Source organism: Marmota marmota, unplaced genomic scaffold (genome assembly GCF_001458135.2).
Source record: "Marmota marmota marmota unplaced genomic scaffold, marMar, whole genome shotgun sequence".
Taxonomy (NCBI): Eukaryota; Metazoa; Chordata; class Mammalia; order Rodentia; family Sciuridae; genus Marmota; species Marmota marmota.
In genome coordinates, this window is record NW_026000140.1 from 1,271,620 (window position 1) to 1,292,709 (window position 21,090).

The following is a 21,090-nucleotide window of genomic DNA, read 5'->3' on the forward strand; positions in this document are numbered from 1 at the left end:
TGTGGGTATCAAGTGTGTCTGGGGATGTAACTGCTTCTGCTGCTTTTTCTGGGGGGGTGGGCAGTACTGGAGTTTGAATTCAGGACCTTTGCATATGCAAATGCTTTATCACTGAGCTACATGTGAGATAGAGTCTTGCTAAGTTTCCTAAAATGGCCCCAAACTTGTGATTCTCCTGCTTCAGCCTCCTATGTAGCTGGAATTACAGGCATGTACCACCACACCTAGTTTTTACTGCATCTTAAACAGGCTGTTGAAAGTCTTATTTCATCTTGACTCTCATTTCTGGAGTATTCTACATCTATAGGTACTACTAATTCCTGAACATTTTATGGGAGTTATGATATAAATTAAGTTGTTTTTAACTTTAGCATTAGAATTAGGTTTTCTTAGATACATTATGCAATTATTCATCTTTATAATTTCCAAAACTTTATTATTGTCTCCTCTTTTATTCTTTATTTTTAGGGGAATTTTTTTTTTTTTTTTTAATGTACTGAGGATTGAACCCAGGGATGCTTAACAACACTGAGCTACATCCCTATTCCTTTTTTCTTTTTAAATTTTTTTCTTTTTAGTCATATATGACAGTAGAACCTATTTTGATATGTTTATACAAACATTGAATATATCCTATTCTAATTTGTTTTCTAGCTTTGTGAATGTACATGATGGGGAGATTCACTGTGGTGTATTCATAAACATACATAGTAAAGTTATATCAGATTCATTCCACTGTTTTTTTTTTTAATTTCTATGTTCCCTCCCTTCCCTTCATTCCCCTTTGTCTTCTCCACGGAATTTCTATTCTTCCCCTTCCTTCCTCCTTGTTGTGGGTTAGCATCCACTTACATCAGGAAGAATATTTGACCTTTGGTCTTTTTGGGATTGACTTATTTCACTTAGCATGATAGTCTCCAGATTCATACATTTAGTGGCAAATCCATAATTTCATTCTTCTATATGGCTGAGTAATATTCCATTATGACACGAACTATATTTTTTTTCTTCATCCATTCATCTGTTGAAGGGCATCTTGGTTGGTTCCATAGGTTAGCTATTGTGAATTAAGATGTTATAAACATTGATGTGGCCGCATTATTGTAGTATGCTCATTTTAACTCGTTTGGGTACATACAAAGGAGTGGGATAACTGGGTAAAATGGTGGTTCCATTCCAAGTTTTCTGAGGAATGTAGATACTGCTTTCCAGGGAGGTTACACCAATTTGCAGTCTCTCCAGAATGTATGAATGTACCCTTTTCTCCACATCCTTGCCAACATTTATTGATACTTGTATTCTTGGTAATTGCCCCTATTAGCTGTTGTAGTCGTCATCGTGTGTAGTGTCATCCTTTGTGTCTCCCCCCCCCCCCCATTTTTTTAAGTTGCTGAGGCTAGCTTTGAATTTGCAATCCTTCTGCCTCAGCCTCCCAAATTCCTGGGATTACAGGTGTGCGCTACTGTACCAGGCAGATTATGATTTCTTTTTAAATTTTTCTTTTTTAGTTGTGGTTGGACACAATACCTTTATTTTATTTATTTATTTTTATGTGGTGCTGAGGATTGAACCCAGCGCCTTGCACGTGCTAGGCGTGTACTCCACTGCTGAGCCACAACGCCAGCCCCAGATTATGGTTTTTTAAAAATTCACTTTATTGGCTACTTTTAGTAAGGAGTGAGAGGCTAATATATATTTCAGCCCACCATCTTTAACTTTTTAGCCATTGTTCTAAAAAATTTTCTTATAAGTACTAATCTATTTTTATTTTATTACCATGTTCTGTTAAGCATTCACAACTGTGTCATGTCTAAATGCAAAGAAATTATGTCGTTGTGTTGACCTACTTTGTTTTTTGAATTGTCTTTGCTTTGAATTTGTCTGCTGTGTGTTAAGAGTAAGTCTAAAAACCTTTGTTTTCAACTAACATTTCCACAGTTCAAGAATTTTTTACAAGAAAACGGAATATCTTTTATGCATCTTCACAGTTTGTCAGTGTTTAACATGGCAATATTAGATAGCCTAGAGGATTAAAGATCTGTTTGTCATCATTGTTATCAGTTAAATGTCAGTTAAAAGTCTGATTTTAGGTAGGTGAATAATTTCCCTTTTGTTTTATTTCCAGATTAACAATAAAAAGTATTAGGCCTAAGGTTGGGGATGTGGCTCAAGCTGTAATGCGCTCGCCTGGCGTGCGCAGGGCGCTGGGTTGGATCCTCAGCACCACGTAAAATAAAGATGTTGTGTCCATGGAAAACTAAAAGATAAATATCAAAAAAATTCTCTCTCTTTCTCTCTCTCTTTCTCTCAAAAAAAAAAAAGTATTAGGCCATTAAAATGTTAACGAACCTTTAAAAGTATCTGAGCTTTATATTTGGAATTTGGTTAACTAAATTGAACTACAGTATTTTGTCTGAAGTTTAACTGCAGTAGTAGATATTTATTGCTACATGTATGTTATCTATTTTTCTCTTAATTTGTTCTTGGTTATCAGATCTCTCCCTGACTATTTTGTTTCTTAACAGACTATTTTGATATTCCACATGCCCTTTTAGATATGAAATGTCTCAGTACTGTGGTTTAATAGATATGAAATGTCTCAGTACTATGGTTTAATTTCTAGTTACCGCTCATGGAATTTCTCCCTGTCCCCTTTTTACTCCCTTCTGTCCTTTTTCAGATTATAGCATTTCTCTTTAGTGTATCTTTCTTTTGTTCAGAAGATAGTTTAGTCCCTTTCATGCAAAACTAACTGTTGAAATCACAGACTACTTGGTATTTTCCATTTTATCATATGTTTAAGTTAGATTTATATACTTAATCTGTCAGAAGAATGGATAATTTTAAATTAGTCCTATAATAAGAATTTTGTTCCTGAATTTCTTAAAGCTCTTGATTAGAATATTTTAATAGTTGTAAAAAGCATTGGTAAATTTTAGAACTTAATTATTACTTATCAATATTCAATGATGTTTTTTATACTGATCTGATTATACTTCAGAAGATTTGCTGTATAGCAAATTTAAATCTTTAATGTCTTTGACCTTTATTAATTGGTTAAACTTTAATGCCAAATCAGGAATGACCCCTATTTTTTTTAACTCTTAAAAAAAAAAAGTCAGTTGCATTTGAAATCTAATCAGCTGCTTTTGAATTGGATTTGTAAGAAAAAATGATTTTTTAAAAATGTTTAAATTCTAATTAATCACACATGACAGTAGAATGCATTTTGACACATCATACATATATGGAGTATAACTTCTCATTATCTGGTTGTACATGATGTAGAGTTATATAGGTCATGTAATCATGTATGCATGTTAGGGTAATAATGTCCCATTCATTCTGCTATCATTCCTATCCCCATGCCCCCTCCCCCCACTTTACTTTGCTCTGTCTAGTCCAAAACCCCATCCCCCATTGTGAACTAGCAGGGAGTATCAGAGAAAACATTCTCAGCCTTTGGTTCTTTGGGATTGGTTTATTTCACTTTAGCATAATATTGTAGAAGAAAATGATTTCAACTTTTATATTCACATTGCCAATATTTTTTATGTAACTGCCATTTAATAAAAGAAATAAGAATATCTTCTGGGGGGCTGGGGTTGTGGTTCAGTGGTCGAGTGCTCACCTAACATGTGGCACCACATAAAAATAAACAAAATTAAGGTATTGTGTACAACTAAAAAATAAATATTAAAAAAATATATTCTGGGATAGTATCTATTTTTATTGGCATCAGCATTATTTCTTTGTTTTTTAAAAAATATTAATCCAGTGAATTTATTATAAATGAAGATAGTACAGATTATTTAATGAATATGATCAAAACTTTCTGCTGTCACTGTTTAATAGAAAAATTAATAGAAAATTTAAAAAAAAAGAATAAACTATAGAATATAACCTACTGTGAGTGTTTTCATTGAATAAAAAAATCTGAGGGCTGGGGTTGTGGCTCAGTGGCAGAGCGCTTGCCTAGTGTTTGAGGTACTGGGTTTGAATCTCAGCACAATAAATAAATGAATGAATGAATGAATGAATGTCCATCAACAACTAAAAAAAATATTAAAATAAAAGCAAAAATATCTGAACTTATTTGTCCTGAATTTAAGAGTATGATTTTATCTGAAACATACGTCTATAGGATTAGAAAATAAATGTGGAGCGCAGAATATTTAGGGAGAAAATTAATGTTTTCATGATAGCTTTAGAGAGGGAAGATCTTCTTTGGCTACATTTATGAATTAGGTTTCAGCACCTGCCTGAATTCCTGTATGCAAAATATTGTTTTTTATGTCTCTAAAGAGAAAGTCCATACTGTCTTTCATATTATTAAAGGCTCAAATACACTAAGAATTTGAGACCAAGAGGTTAGTAATGAAAAAAATTATTGTATAAATGTTTGAGCATTGTGGGACTTCCATATTATGTAGCTTAGAGGTGTGTCTCAGTAGGTTTAAGGAGTTTACTGCTGTAAGTTATTTTTAATTTTATTGTATTCAGATATGATCTACATATAATGAAATGCTCAAGTCTTAAATATTTAGTTTGATTGGTTGAAACAAACATATACACTTGTGTAACCCACACATGTTTTAAGGTCTAGAATATTTCAGTCACCTCAGAAAGTACTTTTAACTTAAAAATAAAACCAAGGGGCATTCCTTTGGGTCTTTGTATAATATAAGCGTACATTTCTACTTCACAAAGTTCTAAACATTCCATTAACTAAATTAGTAGTTTAGCTTTTATGGAGGAGGAACAAGTAGTCCTAGCTCCTGCTGCTTGCACTTGTTGCTAGTTTTTTTTTTATTTTTTTCTTTTTGCTACTGGCAACAGAGCTGTTTTAATGATGATTTTTTATTTTATTTTATTATTTTGGTACTTCAGATTGAACCCAGGACTTTCTACTTCTGAGTTATATCCCCAGCTTTTAATTTTTTTTATTTTGAGACAGTCTCTCACTAAGTTTCAGAGACTGACTTAGAACTTGTGGTCTTCTTCCCTTAGTCTCTCTGGTAGCTGGGATTATAGGCTTGCACCACTGTGACCAGCTACAGTGATCATTTAGATGAGCAAGGAATTGGGATGGCACTTACTTACTCAACTCCTAGGTCCTTAAAGAGAATAGCTCACATCAGTTTCATGTCATTTCTTTCTTTCTTTCTTTTTCTTTTTTTTGGCCTTATTCAAGATTGAACACAGGGCTTTGTGCATGCCAGGCAAGCCTCTTACCACTGAGGTACATCCCCAGCTTTTTTATTTTTATTTTAAGACAAGATCTTGCTGAGTTTCCCAGGCTGCCCTTAAACTTGTGATCCTCTTAGTCTCCTAAATGACTGGAATTACAGAAGTGTGACTCTGTGCTTGGCTCCTCTCCATTATTATAGTTAACTCTGTTCTCCACTTAAAGTGATGAATAAACATCTGCAGGAGGGAGTTTTTTATAGTCCAAATTTAATGGGGTCTCTGGGTCTGCAAGCTGCCTTGTTGGTGTACAGTGATTGGATCATAAAGTAGTGTCATCTTCTGCCTTCAGGCAGACAGGACAGGCAGGGGCTAGATGTGGGTTTCCGTTGCACCAGACAGGTGGGGGTCGAGTATTCAGCCTTGAGTGTGGTTGAGTGTTCAGACTTGACACAAACAGGTTATAAAGGACCAGACAGAGAGGGGTTTGAGTGCGTGGGTTAGCCTCATTCGTTCAGCCTGCCCTGCACCTAACACTTGTCAGCATTGGTATAGTCAGTTTTGGATTATAGCCATTTTAATAAGTGTGTTGTAATATGTCATTGTTTTAATTTGTAATTCCCGATGACAAATGATGGGGTGAGCATTTTTTCATGTTCTTATTTACCATCTGTATATCTTTGAGGGAGTTTATCTTTTTTGCCCATTTTTTCATTGAGTTGTTTTCTTTTTCTTTTTTTTTATATTGGTTCTTTTTAATTATACATGACAATAGTATATTTTAACATAATTATAAAAGTATGGAATATATCTTGTTCTAATTCAGTCTCCAGTATCTCTCTCTTCCCTTCTCCCACTCCTTGCTCCCTTTCCTTTACTCTGTTGTTCTTTCTGCCATTTACTGGTAAGATTTTTTTTTAAAATTAATTTCTGTGGATATACACAAGATGAGATTCTTTGTGGTGTATTCATATACATACATAGGAAAGTTATGTCAGATTCATTGTACTATCTTCTTTCTCCCTTCCCTCTCTTCATTCCCTTTTGTCTATTCCACTGAACAACCACTTTTTTTTTCTTGCCCCCTTTTGCCTTATAGTGGATTAGCTTCCACATATCAGAAAAAACATTTTACCTTTAGTTTTTTTTAATATTTGTATTTTAGTTGTAGTTGGATACAATACCTTTATTTTATTTATTTATTTTTATGTGGTGCTGAGGATCGAATTCAGGGCCTCACATGCTGAGCGAGCCGTCTACCGCTGAGCCACAATCCCAGCCCCTTGACCTTTAGTTTTTTGAGATTGTGTTATTTCACTTAGCATGATAGTCTCCAGATCCATCTATTTAATGGCAAAAGTCATAAAGTCATTTTTCTTTATGGCTAACTAATACTCTATTGTGTATATATACCACATTTTCTTTTCGTATTTTTGGAGCAGGGATTGAACCCTGGGACACTTGACCACTGAGCCACATTCTCAGACCTATTTTGTATTTAATTATTTAGAGATAGGGTCTCACTGAGTTGCTTAGCACCTCACAATTGCTGAGGCTGGCTTTGAACTTGCAATCCTCCTGTCTCAGCCTTCCCAGCTGCTGGGATTACAGATGTGTGCCACTGCGCCCAGCACCACATTTTCTTTATTGATTCATCTGTTGAAGGACACCTAGGTTGGCTCCATAGGTTGTTTTTCTTGTTCTTGAATTTTAAGAGCTTTTTGTATATTTTGAATACAAGTCTTTTATCATATACTATATGTGGTTTATAGAGGTTTTTCTGCTAGTTTGTGGCTTGTCTTTTTTTTTAATATTTATTTTTTAGTTGTAGTTGGACGCAATACCTTTATTTATTTATTTATTTATTTTATGTGGTGCTGCGGATCGAACCCAGTGCCTCACACGTGATAAACACTAAACCACAACACCAGCCCCTTAATATATCTTTAGAATCTCAAAGGGGAAATAAATAATGTTGAAATTTGAAAAGGTAAATCATATTGGAAGACCATAAGAGAAATGTGTTCAAAACTGTTACTAGGACTGAATTCTTTTTTTTTTTTTTTTTTTTTTGATACCAGTGATTGGACCAGGAGTGTTTAACCACTGGGCCACAACGGCATCCTTTTTTTTTTTTTTTTTTAAATTTGAGACAGGTTCTCACAAGGTTGCTTATGCAGGCTTCGAACTTGCAATCCTGCTTTAGCCTCTAAACTGCTGGGATTACAGGTGTGCACTATTGCGCCTGGCAGGACCGAGATCTTTACTAGATAAAACCACCCTGTCTTAATCCCCCCAATTTTTTTGCGTTCAAATGGGCGTAAGTGGATCAGGGAAAACAAACCTGAGTATATAGCATGTTTATTTAGAAAGTGATTGCTTCAGGATAATTCCATAAACTATTAACCTGACACTCCTTATATATAGTGATTGCATTATTCATATTTCATTCAGAAAGTTCTAAATTCTTTTGATTCTGTGTTGGGGGCTGAAAAGAGAAATTAGCAATCTAATTCCTGTCTCCCTAAATAAGCTGCTCTAGGACTTGTTATTGGAATTTTAAAAGGGTGTAATTTACTTGGGGGAAGAATAAGCATGATACAAAGTTTAAAAGTGTACATGCCCTTTAGCACCCCAAGTCTAGGAATTTACCCTGCATCTGCAGAATTGTTTGCAGTAGCAAATGACTAGAAACAACATAGATGTTTATTATTAGAGGACTAATTAAACCATGATGTATCCATGTAAGAAATAGTATAAAATCTGAAGGAATTTAGAAGGAATATGGTAGATTTACTTATACCTTAGTATACAACAATCTTCTAGATATATTAAGTAAAAAACACTGTTTAGTATATATACTACAGTATGGCTACAATAGTGTAATAGCAAATGAACACTTATGCTTGTATAGGCATGGACTCTACAAAGATACACAGGATACTGAAAACTGTGATTTCTTCTGAGAGTGGAGTGAAAGGGCAACTTTTTTGAAAATTTATTTGAAGGTTTGCATTTATATATCTTAAAATGCTATGTGAGATATATGCGTTTTGCCATACATTGTTACTATAAGAACTTGCATTTATTGATAGACTTTTGTGTCCATACTTTGCTGTTTGTGCTTTTGAACTTAAGGGCTTTTATCATTGGTCTTTAGAGGTGGGAATGAGGAGCAATATTGATCACCCCTTCCAGTGCAGGGTAGATTCTGGTAGGAGAAGCTGCAGATAAGAATTGAGTAAAATGTCTAATAATAGTTTTTAAAAAGAATATCTTTTAAAAAGTATTGAAGTTAGGATATTCTGCCTGAATTAATCATAAAAGTCAGATTTTCCCTCTAGATGGGAGGGAATTAGGTAGAGGACTTATTTTGGAGGTATGAATGTATGTAGAAACAGGAACAGAAAAGAAAGAATTAGGAGTCTGCAAGGAACTAAAAACATTTTATAAAACATCTCTAAATTATACTATTGTGTACAAAGTCATTTTCCAGACTTTTAAAAAACAAAACAAAACAAAAATTGAAGAGCAGGTGATAATTTTTGGTTTCATATGTAACAGAGGAAGAAAATAGCAAAATGAAGAAATAGACCTTTATTTCCTTGATTTCCAATATAGCCCTGACCTTATTCTGAGGTCACTTGAATCATGATGCAAGTGAGCGTAAGGAAGAATACACACACATATACACAAAACAGAATTAAAAAAAAAAATCTGCTTTGAACTTGATATATGAAAAGCTATTTGTTTTCATATTATGGTTATATTTTTCCCCATCTATTCTTAGTGGATAGGGGTGGGATTGGGTGCTGACTCTAGCTTTGTATATTGCCTTATTATTTCTTTTCTTTCTTTTTTTGAGTTATTTTGATTTCAGAAAAGGGAAGGTAATGAAAATACTAACAGTTGCATAGTATTTTACAGTTTTAAAAGCTTTTCATGGGGCTGGATTTGTGGCTCAGTGGTAGAGCGCTTGCCTAGCACATGAGAGGCACTGGGTTCGATCCTCAGTACCACATAAAAATAAATAAATAAAATAAAGGTATTGTGACCAACTACAATTTAAAAAGAAAAATATTTTAAAAAAGCTTTTTACATGTTATTTTTTCACTTTTGCTACTTTTCTATTATATAGGTATTGGCGATGTTTTGTTATTTTTATTAGGCTTTCACTGTTAAAGATAGGTAATTTGCCAGAGATAATATAGCCTTATATGTGTCAATGCTGGGCTTCATAAAATCAGTCTCAGATTATTTTCTTCCTTTCTTTCTACCAAAATATAAGATCTTTACTATTTGGTAAAAGATTTACTCCCAAGAGAGAGGCATTGATCAAAAAAAGCATTCTGAAACCTAAAACTTGAGGACAGAGAGATTTGATTAGTAGAGGGTTTGGGGGGCAGATGAGCCTCTGACCTGCCTGAGTACTGGCATAGCTGATGTCTTTGAGGTTCTTGGGTACTATTTATAATAACCCTTTTCAGAGTTGCTTGTCACATCTTTAGTTGCTGGATCCAAGCCATCCAAGTGGTGAGTTAATTAAAGGGAGTACAGTTAAGGTTTATATCACATTAGTCATAGGAAAGATATTTTTTGTAATTGATCACACATAAATTAGTAAGGTATCTTTTATAAAATGGACTGGTGAAGTACATTTGTTTACATAAATTAACTAACTAAATTTAGTGTTTTTCATACTAGATTTGATGAAAGGAGAGAACGAGGAGGAAGATGAAATAAGCCCAAGCTTGGAAGGCTTAATTATATTTATATATCCCTTGGTATCCATTAGGGATTGGGCCCAGGATCCCTCTCAGATAACAAAATTGCAGATGGTTAAGTTTCTTTTATTAAAATGGTGTAATATTTGCATATAACCTGTCTACATCCACATATATACTTTTTAAAAAAATAACATTAGTTTTTATTTATTTTGTGTGTGTGGTGCTGAGGAGTGAACCCAGTGCCTCACACATGCACTCTACCAGGCAAGCACTCTACCACTGAGCCACAACCCCAGCCTAATATACTTTTAGAGTATTTATAATATCTGATACAATGTAAGTGTTGTGTAAATAACTGTTATGCTGTATTGTTTAGATAATAATGGCAAAAAATGTGTCTTTACATGTTCAGTACAGATGGAATTTTTCTCAAGTATTTTCTTTTTTCTTTCTTTTAATACCTTTATTTCACTTATTTATTTTTATGTGGTGCTGAGGCTCGAACCCAGGGTCTCACACGTGGGAGGCGGGCGCTCTACCACTGAGCCACAACCCCAGCCCCTCAAGTATTTTCAATTGTTTGGTTAAATTCACAGATGCAGAAACCATGGATATGATGCGCCGATTCTATGTATATGTATACATGCATGCACTATGTGTGTGTCTAGATACACATTCATAAATTTGAGCAAACAAGCCATACTAATATTTAGTTACTTAACCCTTTAGCCAGAGTTCTGCATTAAGATGGTGGCTGATGCTTTCTATAATTGGGTAGAAAAATATTTAGCTTTTTTCCTTGCTCTAGAATTTTTGTGTTTTATTGATATAAAATTGCATATTTATGCTTCTTATAAGAAGGAAACAAATTTGTATTAGAATGAAAGAATTGGAGATGAAAAAGGAATAAAACGAGTACAGATTATCATGGAAGTACTTTTTCTGTTTTTATAGATTGCAGTCTGTAATCCTGAGTCACTAATTTATTGTGAGTAGCTGAGTTATAGTTAAAAGGTCTTTTCCTCCTTGGGAGTTAGATTAGGGAATGTAGAGAAAATTTGTTGCTATTTTAAGTAGAGAACATATTATTTGCAGCAATTTTATTGCCATTATTTAATGTGGCTGATATAAGTTTAGGTCTAATGCTGAGTGGGGAGGGAAGATAAGGGTATATTTGCTGTTCATTTGTGGATGTGGATGTTTAAGATCACTTTCTTTTTGGTACCAGGGATTGAACTCAGGGGCACTCAACCACTGAGCCATATCCCCAGCCCTGTATTATATTTTATTTAGAGACAGGGTCTCACTGAGTTGCTTAGCTCCTTGCTTTTGCTGAGGCTAGTTTGAACTTTCGATCCTCCTATCTCAGCCTCCCAAGTTGCTGGGATTATAGATGTGCGCCACTGTGCCCGGCAACCTCTATTATTTTTGTCCAGTAATATAGGGTAGTAGACTGTATTGAAGGTCTTGCCTTGAATATTGAAGTGTCTTTTTTTCTTTTCATAGTGGTAGTCGCTCTTCCAAAACTTTTAAACCAAAGAAGAACATCCCAGAGGGGTCTCACCAGTATGAGCTCTTAAAGCATGCAGAAGCCACACTTGGCAGTGGCAACCTCAGAATGGCTGTCATGCTTCCTGAGGGGGAAGATCTAAATGAATGGGTTGCAGTTAACAGTAAGTAGCCTCTCTATTTCTCAGTAGACTCTGAATTAGGTTTTAAGCCTCACTGCAGGTGAATATTGAATACTATCTATTCTGAGATCTAGTTAGCAATCTGTTAAATGGTAGAGTTAAAATATGTATCTCTAGAATTTCATAGCCTATACTTTAATCATTATGGTAAATTTCTTCCCTCAGTAGCATACTGTTGTCTTGACTAAGTTCTACTTATTTTTTTTCCTCCCCCACCTTTTTTTGGTATGTGTGTGTTATTGGGGATTAACCCAGGTTGCTCTACCCCCAGCCCCCTCCCTTTTTTTAAGATATGTTTATTTTAGTTGTAAATGTACCTTTATTTTATTTATTTATATGTGGTACTAAGATCTGAACCTAGGGCCTCACACATCTAGGCAAGCATTCTACCACTGAGCAACAACCCCAGCCCCATTTACCCCCAGTCTTTTAAAAATTATTTATTGATTTTTGGTATCAGGGATTAAACCCAGGGATGCTTAACTACGGAGCTACATCCCAGCCCTTTTTATTTTTTATTTTGAGACAAGGTCTTGCTAAGTCACTTAGGGCCTTGCTAAGTTACTGAGGATATCCTCAAACTTATGATCTTCCTGCTGCAGCCTCCTGAGCCACTGAGATTACAGGTGTGTGCAACTATGCCAGGCACCTTTTTTATTTTTTATTTTGAGACAGAATTGCTAAGTTGCTGAGACTAGCGTTGAATTTGCAATTTTTTCACCGCAGCCTCTGGAGTTGTTGGAATTATAGGCAGGTGGCCTGTACTTATTTTGATTATAGTCCAGTAGTGATATTGTGAAATTAGTATAAGATATTCTTAAGTTCTAGGAAGAAAAAAACATGTAAATAAAAAGTAAATATACTCTTGGGAATTAAACCAGAGAGAATTGGGGATTAAAAGGTCCAGAGTTTTTCAGCATTAGTGAAATAGTTTTTATAATTGAAGAAAATTTATGTGAATTGAGTAAAAATAAAATGAGATTTAGTTAAAAGCATACACTGAATGTTTAGGCCTAATTTATTTTATTTATTTACTTTTTTTGGGGGGGGTTGGTGCTGGGGTATTAAACTCAGTACTAGTGTAGTACCCTGAGCCACTCCCCCAGCCAATGTCCAGGTTTTAATTAAGGAAAAGTAAAACATTATTTTTCTTATAATAATTAATGGTATCTTAATATAATTTAAAATGTCATGTTATTTATATATTATGCTGCCATTAATTAATAACATATAGGAAACAGAGGTATTTTATTGGCATGTCTTAAAACCTTATTGCAACAACATTTGGATAAGAACTATATTATTATAATGTGATCACAAATGATATTCAGAATAAATTTCCAATATATGTGTACATTCTTTTTTTGTACATTGGGGCCTTTGTACCATTTATTTGAGAGTTCACTTACTAATTTTTAAAATGCAAGGATGGGTACGTAGAACTTCTGTATCACTTACTAATTTTTAAAATGCAAGGATGGGTACGTAGAACTTCTGTATAAAAGATTCCCACTTTTAAGGATAAAAGCAAATAATCATTTTCTGTCTGTATTGTCTCTTTGTCTCAGTTGTCACAATTATCTATAGTATTGAAATGTCTAGAACTTTGATTCAAACTTTTAAAATTTCACAGGTATTCCACACTTCTGTTCTAGCTTGACAAAAATTACTTTGGACTAATACATTAGAACATCTGCTTAGAGCACAATTCTGTTTTGTAAATACAGTATTTGATTGAAATATTGGACTCTAACATTTTCCTTATTAATACTAATCCTCTGAAATTACTCTTGATGGGGTTACCAGGGTTTGAGACTGAAGAGGTATTTCCCCTCATTGACATTAAATGATTAAGTAAACATTTTGAGTGCACAGTAAAGGGAATTGTTGATAAGATTGACATCTTAATGGCCTTTTGACTTCAGTACATTTGTCAAATGAAGATAAATGGTAACAGATGGGAAATTTTTACAAATTTAATGGCTAGTCTGAGAACCAGAAACCAGAGCCTGATTTGAAAATTCTGCTAGTAGAAAGAAAAGGGAGTGAAAATTTTTAAAGAAGATAGGAAGAAGGTTCAGTGTTCTGGGAAAAGCAGGATGCATAAATTATAAATAAATTATGTGTCACAGAATTCTGAGGCCAAATCTTGGTTTGGGAGGAAACTAACACTATTTTTTAGTATTCTATGATTCATCCAATTTTGAAGGTAAGTAATTGAGGTTCAGGAAGATTAAGTAACTCAACTGTAAGTATAGGAGTTGGACTCAAACCTGTCTGTCTTATTTCAAAAGCCATGAATTCTTCTCTATTCACGTGGAGGACAATTTAAAAATTATTATTACAGAGTAATAATTTACTATTACTTAGTAGATCTTGGCGTATGGAGGAATAGAGCAGGGGAAAAAAAAACTCTTAGGGTTAATTTTAGTATAATAGTCCTGCTCTACTTTCTTCAATATTTAAGTTTGATTTCTTTTTTATGTGGTACTGAGGATCGAACCCAGTATTTCACATGTGTGAGTTAAGTGCTTTACCACTGAGCCACAACCCCAGCCTTAAGTTTGATTTTTTTTTTTTTTTTTTAAGGTCACCTTTTCCTTTGGCTGCTCTAGAAAGTCTGGGTTTAAAAAGCATGATGCTGTTCATGTATAATTAATAATATGACAAGGATCTTAGAATTATATAAATAAGAGGGAACAGAGGCTGAGTTAAGTCACCATGTTCAGTGTTTGTCATTAAACATATGAGTAAATGCTTCTTTTCTGCCTGAGATATTTGAAAAGATATATTATCCTAGGAGTACAGGCAATAGATTATTGAAGTCTGGCTGGAGAAGATGTAGGTTATTGGAACATTCTTTATGCTTTCTTTGAGTTAATTTGCAGCAAGTCTTTACTGATTGCTTCTTATCAAAGAAGGGACACACTGAGGGGAAGCTGTTTGCTTCCATAATTTATACTCCTTTATGAAAAACTCAAGTGATATCTCTTTACTATACACTGTAAACTCAATAGGACAAGGGATTGAGTCAGTTTTATTCCTCACTGTATTCTTAGAGGCCAGCATATTTTTTAGGATTTGTAGGGCTGTACATTGTTTGGCAAGAGGTAGAAATTTTAACTTTTTTTTTTGAGTTTTTGTCAAACCAAGAATGCTTGCTCTAAGCTCTAGGGCCAGGGTTAACAATCTTTCTGTAAAAATTCAGATAGTTAATATTTTAGCCTGCCTAGGAACTCTCTTGCAACTATTCAGCTCTGATGCTGTAGGGAAAAAGTTATCATACACATATGTAACCGAATGGGTGTGACGGTATTCCAGTAAAATTATTTACAAAATCAGAATGCTAGATTTGGCCAATGATCATACTCTGCTGTAGGGGTAGGATTAAAATAATAGTAAATGAATGGATAATTAACACAGCTAATAGAGGGAAAAAATTCTATAAAGAGCATAGGAAAGAAAATAATCATAAGTAAAAAAAATAGCAGATATTAAGACAGTAGTTCGAAATTGAAATATTAGTAATTATATTAAATATAAAGAGAAAACTCCAATAAAAAGACAGTGGTAGAGTGTTTGCCTAGCATACATATACGAGGCCTTGGGTATGATCCCCCACATGGAAAAAAGTAAAAAGGGCGGTAATAATGTCAAGGAGGTTATAAATCAGAACAAATTTGCTGCTTTCAAGAGGCATGTTTTATACATATACGAAATGGTTGAAACATTAATACAAAGATGGCTGACAATTATTTCAGATAAAGTAGACTTTAAAACAAAAAACAGCAAAAGAGGGAAATTTAAAAATAGTAAATGATTCACTTTACAAAGAATATATAAAATTTGAAATTATATGTCTCTAATAACACCTCAGGGGCTGGGGTTGTGGCTCAGTGGTGGAGCACTCACTTAACACATGTGATGCACTGGTTTGATCCTCAGCACCACATAAAAATAAATAAATTAAATAAATGTATTGTGTCCATTTACAACTAAAAAAAATTAAAAAAATATTAAAAATCAGTTGACCGAATTAAAAGGAGGAGTGGACAAATCCATACTCATAATGAGAAATTTTAGCATTCCTCTTTCAGTAACCGATGGAAATGTAGAAAATGTAGATGCTGGGTGCAGTGGGGCAATTCCTGTAATTCCAGTGACTGGAGGATCCTACAAATTCAAGGTCAGTCTTGACAACATAGCAAGACCTTCAGCAACTTAGCAAGACCCTGTCTCAAAACAAAAAGGGCTGGGGATATAGCTCAATGGTAAAGTGCCCCTTTAATCACAGCACCCTTCCCCTGCAAAAAAAAAGTACAAGAAAAAAATCAGTAAGGAATTAGAAAAATTTGAGCAACAAGATTAGCAAACTTGACCTGAAGGATACATGATCTAAACCTAAGATCATAATTCATGTACATTTTGAAAAATCAGTACATTTCTTTGATCACAGTTGAATTTCACTGGAAACTAATAACAAAAAACTGGCAAATCTGTATGTTTGGAAAGAGTAAATATCAATGAAGAATTAGAAAATTTTTGTATTGAAATATAATAATAGATATGTTTTATTAATTTATTTAGCTATTTCTTCTTTTTGGTACTAGGAAGTGAACTTAGAGCTGTGTTTTACCACTGAGCCACATTATCAACCCTTTTTAAAAAATTTTTTATTTTGAGTCAGGATCTTGCTAAGTTGCTTAGGGCCTTACTGAGGCTGGTTTTGAATTTCTAATCTCTTTCCTCAGCCTCCTTAGCTGTTAGGATTATAGGCGTGCACCAACTATAAATATATTTTAGATGGAACCTTATGGATAATAGCTAAAGTTATGTGAGAGAGAAATTTAGAGCCTTACATACACATATTAGGAAAAGAAAACATTTAAATTTAATGAATTAAGCATCAGAGGTTAGAAAAACAACAGCAAATTAAATTCAAAGGTAGTAAATTATTAGTAAAGATAAGAAATTAATAAAATAGAAACCATACAATGAAGAAAATGAACAAAGCAAAAAAACATGTATTGAGTCTTCCAAAAGTCTAATGAGGGGCTCGGGTTGTGGCTCAGTGGTAGAGCGTTCACCTAGCTCATGCGAGGCCCTGGGTTTGATCCTCAGCACCACATAAAAATAAAAAAATAAAATAAAGGTATTGTGTCCAACAACTAAAGAAATTTTTTTAAAGTCTAATGAAATTTATAATTCTTGGTAAGACTTATCATCAAGAAAATTGAGAGCAACAAATAGTCACTTTTTCATTACTGAAATTGGCTATCACTAAAGATCTTTCATAGCCTAAAATTTATAAAAGAATATTGTGAATAAGGGGCCATAAGTATAAATAATTTAATTGAAATGGAAATATTTCTGTAAAAATTCAACTTAAAGTTAATAGTAGGATTAAAAATCTGAATAATTTTGTATTTTTTTAAAATGGTAATCTAATTGAAAGCCTTCTCAAAGTAGAGATTTCCATCAAACATTTAAGGAAATAATAACAAGCCTTTGGCTCTCATAGAGAATGGAAACAATGTTAATTTTATAAGCTTTTACCAGGACAGTAAAAGAAAGGAAACTAGGTCATTTAATTTAGGGAACAACCTTAATTGTAAAAATTCTAATGAAATATTAGCAAATTCAGTGTAATAATATTTAATAAGTATAACATTGTGACAAAGTTAAGTTTATGTAGAATTACAGAGTTTGGTTTAACATTTGAAAACCAGTCATTGTAATTCATCACATTAACTAAAATCAAGGAGGAAGAAAACATGATCCTGTCAATATATGTCTAAAAAGTATTTCATAAAATCCAGAATCAATTTATTATTTATCTTTTAAAAAATAATTTAAATTGGTACATTATAATTATACATAATAGTGGTATTCATTGTGACATATTTATATGTGTGTATAATTAAAAAAAATGTATCAAGGAAGTAATGGATGAAAGCTTACCTTTTCTTTTTGTTGGTCCTGGGAATTGAACCCAGGTTCTCTCCCATGCCAGACAAGTGCTCTAGCCTAGTACAAGAAAGGTAATTGCTAAGCTACATTCCCAACCTATTTTTTCATTGTAGGTGGACACACAACATCTTTATTTATTTTTATGTGTTGCTGAGGATCAAACTCAGTGCCTCACACATTCGAGGCAAGCACTTTACCACTGAGCTATAGCCCCATCCAGTTTCCTAACCCTTGTTAAAAAATTTTTAGTTTGAACAGGGTCTCACTGAGTTGTGGGGGCTGGCCTTAACATTTTTATCCTCTTTCCTCTGCCTCCAGAGTAGCTGGGATTACAGGCACGTACCACTGTGCCCTGCTGAGAATTTGCTTTTGATAAAGCCTATCTGTGCAAAAAGAGTTGCAAATAACATCATAATAATGAAATGTTGAAATTTTTCCTCAGGTTAGAAAAGGGTCAAGGCTATCCAACATAGCCACTTAACAGACTCAGCCAGGAAAAAGAATAAAATAGTAAAATAGTAATAGTAATGACTGAAAAGGAAGAAAGACTTTTTTCATTTATAGCCATTGTGGATATATATGTTGAAAATTAAAAAAAAAACATGATTGTTAATACTATACCATGGTTATTCTTACTAACAGGTGAATTTAATAAAGTATTTGAGTTGAATATAAAAATTATCAGTAGCATCAAAAATGTGAAAAACCTAGGATTCAGTCTGCTTAAATTATGAAAACTATGAATATAACAACTATTCCTTTGTGATTAGCTTGTTGCTCTTCCATATATCCATGTCATAGCTGGGTGTGGTTGTATACATCTAGGCCCAGCAACTATGGTGCTGAGGTGGGACAGTTGAAAGTTTAAGGTCAGCTTCAGCAACTTAGCAGAGACCCTAATAAATAAAAAAGGCTGAGGATGTAGCTTAGCAGAAGAACACACCTGGCTTCAGTTGCCCGTACTGCAAAAGATAAAAAAGTACACACTAAAGATCATGGACATATGTTTTCATCCTCTTTTTTTTTTTTTTTTTGTAGTTGTAGATGGACAGTATGTCTTTATTTTATTTATTTTTATGTGGTGCTAAGGATCAAACCTGGCACCTCACACGTGGTAGGCAAGTACTCTACCACTGAGCTATAGCCCCAGCCCCCTCTTTTTACTCTTTTAAATTTCATTGTCTCACCTTTCACATTGAAAAATATAGTCCACTTCGAACTACTTTTTGGGTATGTTGTGAATGAAGAATGAAGTTTTAATTTAAATTTTTTTCCATAGCAATAAATAATTGACTCAAATATTTATGAAAAATTGTCTTTGCCTACTGTTCTACCTTGATAGCTTTGTTGTAAATCAAGTGTTTCATCTGTGCTTGCATTTGTTTCTGATTTTTCTATTCTGTTTCCTCATTTTAATAAGGTCACACTATTCATTGTGTTTTATAAGTCTTGATATACACCTTCTGATTCTTTAGGAATGTGTGAATGGTCTTGGTTCTTTGCTTTTTAAAATACATTTTAACATTTTGAGAATCTGTTGAATAACATTCCACTATCATTTAAATTTGCAGTTTTCATGTTTTTTGCCAACATATTTTCATAGGGTATTTGACTTACAAGAAATTTCTTTTGTGAAGTGACAGTTTAGGCTGTTTCACATTTTCTAGTGTGTCCGTCCTCCCTCCCTCCCTCCCTTCCCTCTCCTTCCTACTTTCTTCTTACCTTCCTTCCTTCCTTATTTTCTGTGCTTGGGATTGAACCCAAAGCCTCACACATGCCAGACAAATGCTCTGTCACTAAAGTCACACCCCCAGCCCTGTTTTCTTTATCTTACTCATCTATAGGAGTTCTTTGTGTATTCTAGATAAAAGATTTTTGTTGTTTGTATGTGTTGCAAAGAATTTTCCCCACTCTGTTGGCACTTTTGCTCTATTAAATGGAATCACTTGATGAACACAAGCTCCTGATTTCAACATAGCCAGATATTGGAGCTTCTGGGTGTGCTTTGTGTTAGTTGTTCTTTGTGGGGAAAAGACCACAGAAAAGTTAAGATTATGCTTAAATAAAATAAAAATTTAATTGTAACCATTATATTTTACTTATAATTTCTATATGCTTTTCAGCCGTGGATTTCTTCAATCAGATCAACATGCTTTATGGAACCATCACAGACTTCTGTACAGAGGAGAGTTGTCCGGTGATGTCAGCTGGACCAAAGTAAGACATGGTTAATGATTAGTTCTCATTTTATTTATAGTTTTTAGATAAGAACAAAGCTTCTGATTATATATTTTCTCTACTTAGCAACTCCTTCAGTAGTTTGCTAATGACTGTTTTATCAAGCCAGATTCCATAGCTTGAGCTTTATGATCCTCCCTGTATTGTATTCCATCCTGCCTTTCCTCTGTTTGCTTATGTATCTTCTTCAGTCTATCCAAATCAGATTACTGGAAACACTTTGCTGTTCTCTACATTATTCATGCTTTTTGTAAACTTGCTTATTCTGTTTTCTCTTGGGTGTTTTTCTTTTCCAGTTTCCTCCTATCATCGTCTATTTCAAACAGTATTATTCATCTTTTTTTACTTCTTGTGCTGGGGATTGAGTCCAGGGCCTCACATAGGTAAGGCAAGTGTTCTACCATTGAGTTAGACCCCTAGGCCATATATGCCTTTTTAAAATTTGCAGTTTTCATGATTGCCAACATAACTTCTTAGCCTTTTGTTGTTGTTGTTGTTGTTTTTTGTTTTTTTGTTTTGTGTTTTTTTGGTCCTGGAGATTGAACCTAAGAGTGCTTAACCACTGAGCCATTTTTTATTTTTATTTAGGGACTTGCTGCTTAAATTAAAAAAGAAGAAAAAGAAGACTTTATTCAGGGTCTTGCTGAGTTTTTTAGGGCCTCACTAAGTTGCTGTGATTTGCTTTGAACTTGTAATCCTCTTGCCTCATCCTCCAGGGCTATAGGAGTATACCACAGCTCCCAGCTTAGCCTTGTTCTTTTTTAAAAATATTTTTAGTTGTAGATGGACCCAATACCTTTATTTTGTTTGTTTGTTTGTTTGTTTGTTTGTTTATTTATTTATTTTAATGTGGTGCTGGAGAATGAAACAGTGCTAATAATAACAATGGCAGCTACTATTTAGTGATACCTATATGTAAGGCCCTTCATATATTATATGTTTTACTTCATACCACAATATTCATCACAAGAATATTGCCCCATACATTGTCATGAATGTAAAGAATATAGTCAGATGACTAAGGAGCTCAGAACAGAGATATAAGAGCTCAGGAAAGGAATTGTGCTAACATATAAGGAGGTTAAATATAAGCTAAATTCTTAGTAAAGAGAAAGGAAGACGACACTGGAAAGGGCACAAAGCTGAACTTTTACTTCTTTCTAGCCCACAGAGATAAGTAGCTGCAGTTATTAAAAATTCAATGCCTTGGGGCTGGGGATGTGGCTCAAGCGGTAGCGTGCTCGTCTGGCATGCGTTTGGCCCGGGGTTTGATCCTC

At 34.0% G+C, this 21,090-nt stretch overlaps 1 protein-coding gene across 1 annotated transcript in view; it reads left to right on the forward strand.

The window, feature by feature from the left end:
- Mob1b (MOB kinase activator 1B) overlaps positions 1 to 21,090 on the forward strand; it is a 59,106-nt gene that overhangs the window by 20,319 nt on the left and 17,697 nt on the right. The window contains exons 2-3 of the mRNA XM_048785760.1: positions 11,421 to 11,587; positions 19,699 to 19,792. Of these exons, the coding sequence (XP_048641717.1) occupies positions 11,421 to 11,587; positions 19,699 to 19,792 (261 nt within the window). The remainder of the gene's footprint in view (positions 1 to 11,420; positions 11,588 to 19,698; positions 19,793 to 21,090) is intronic.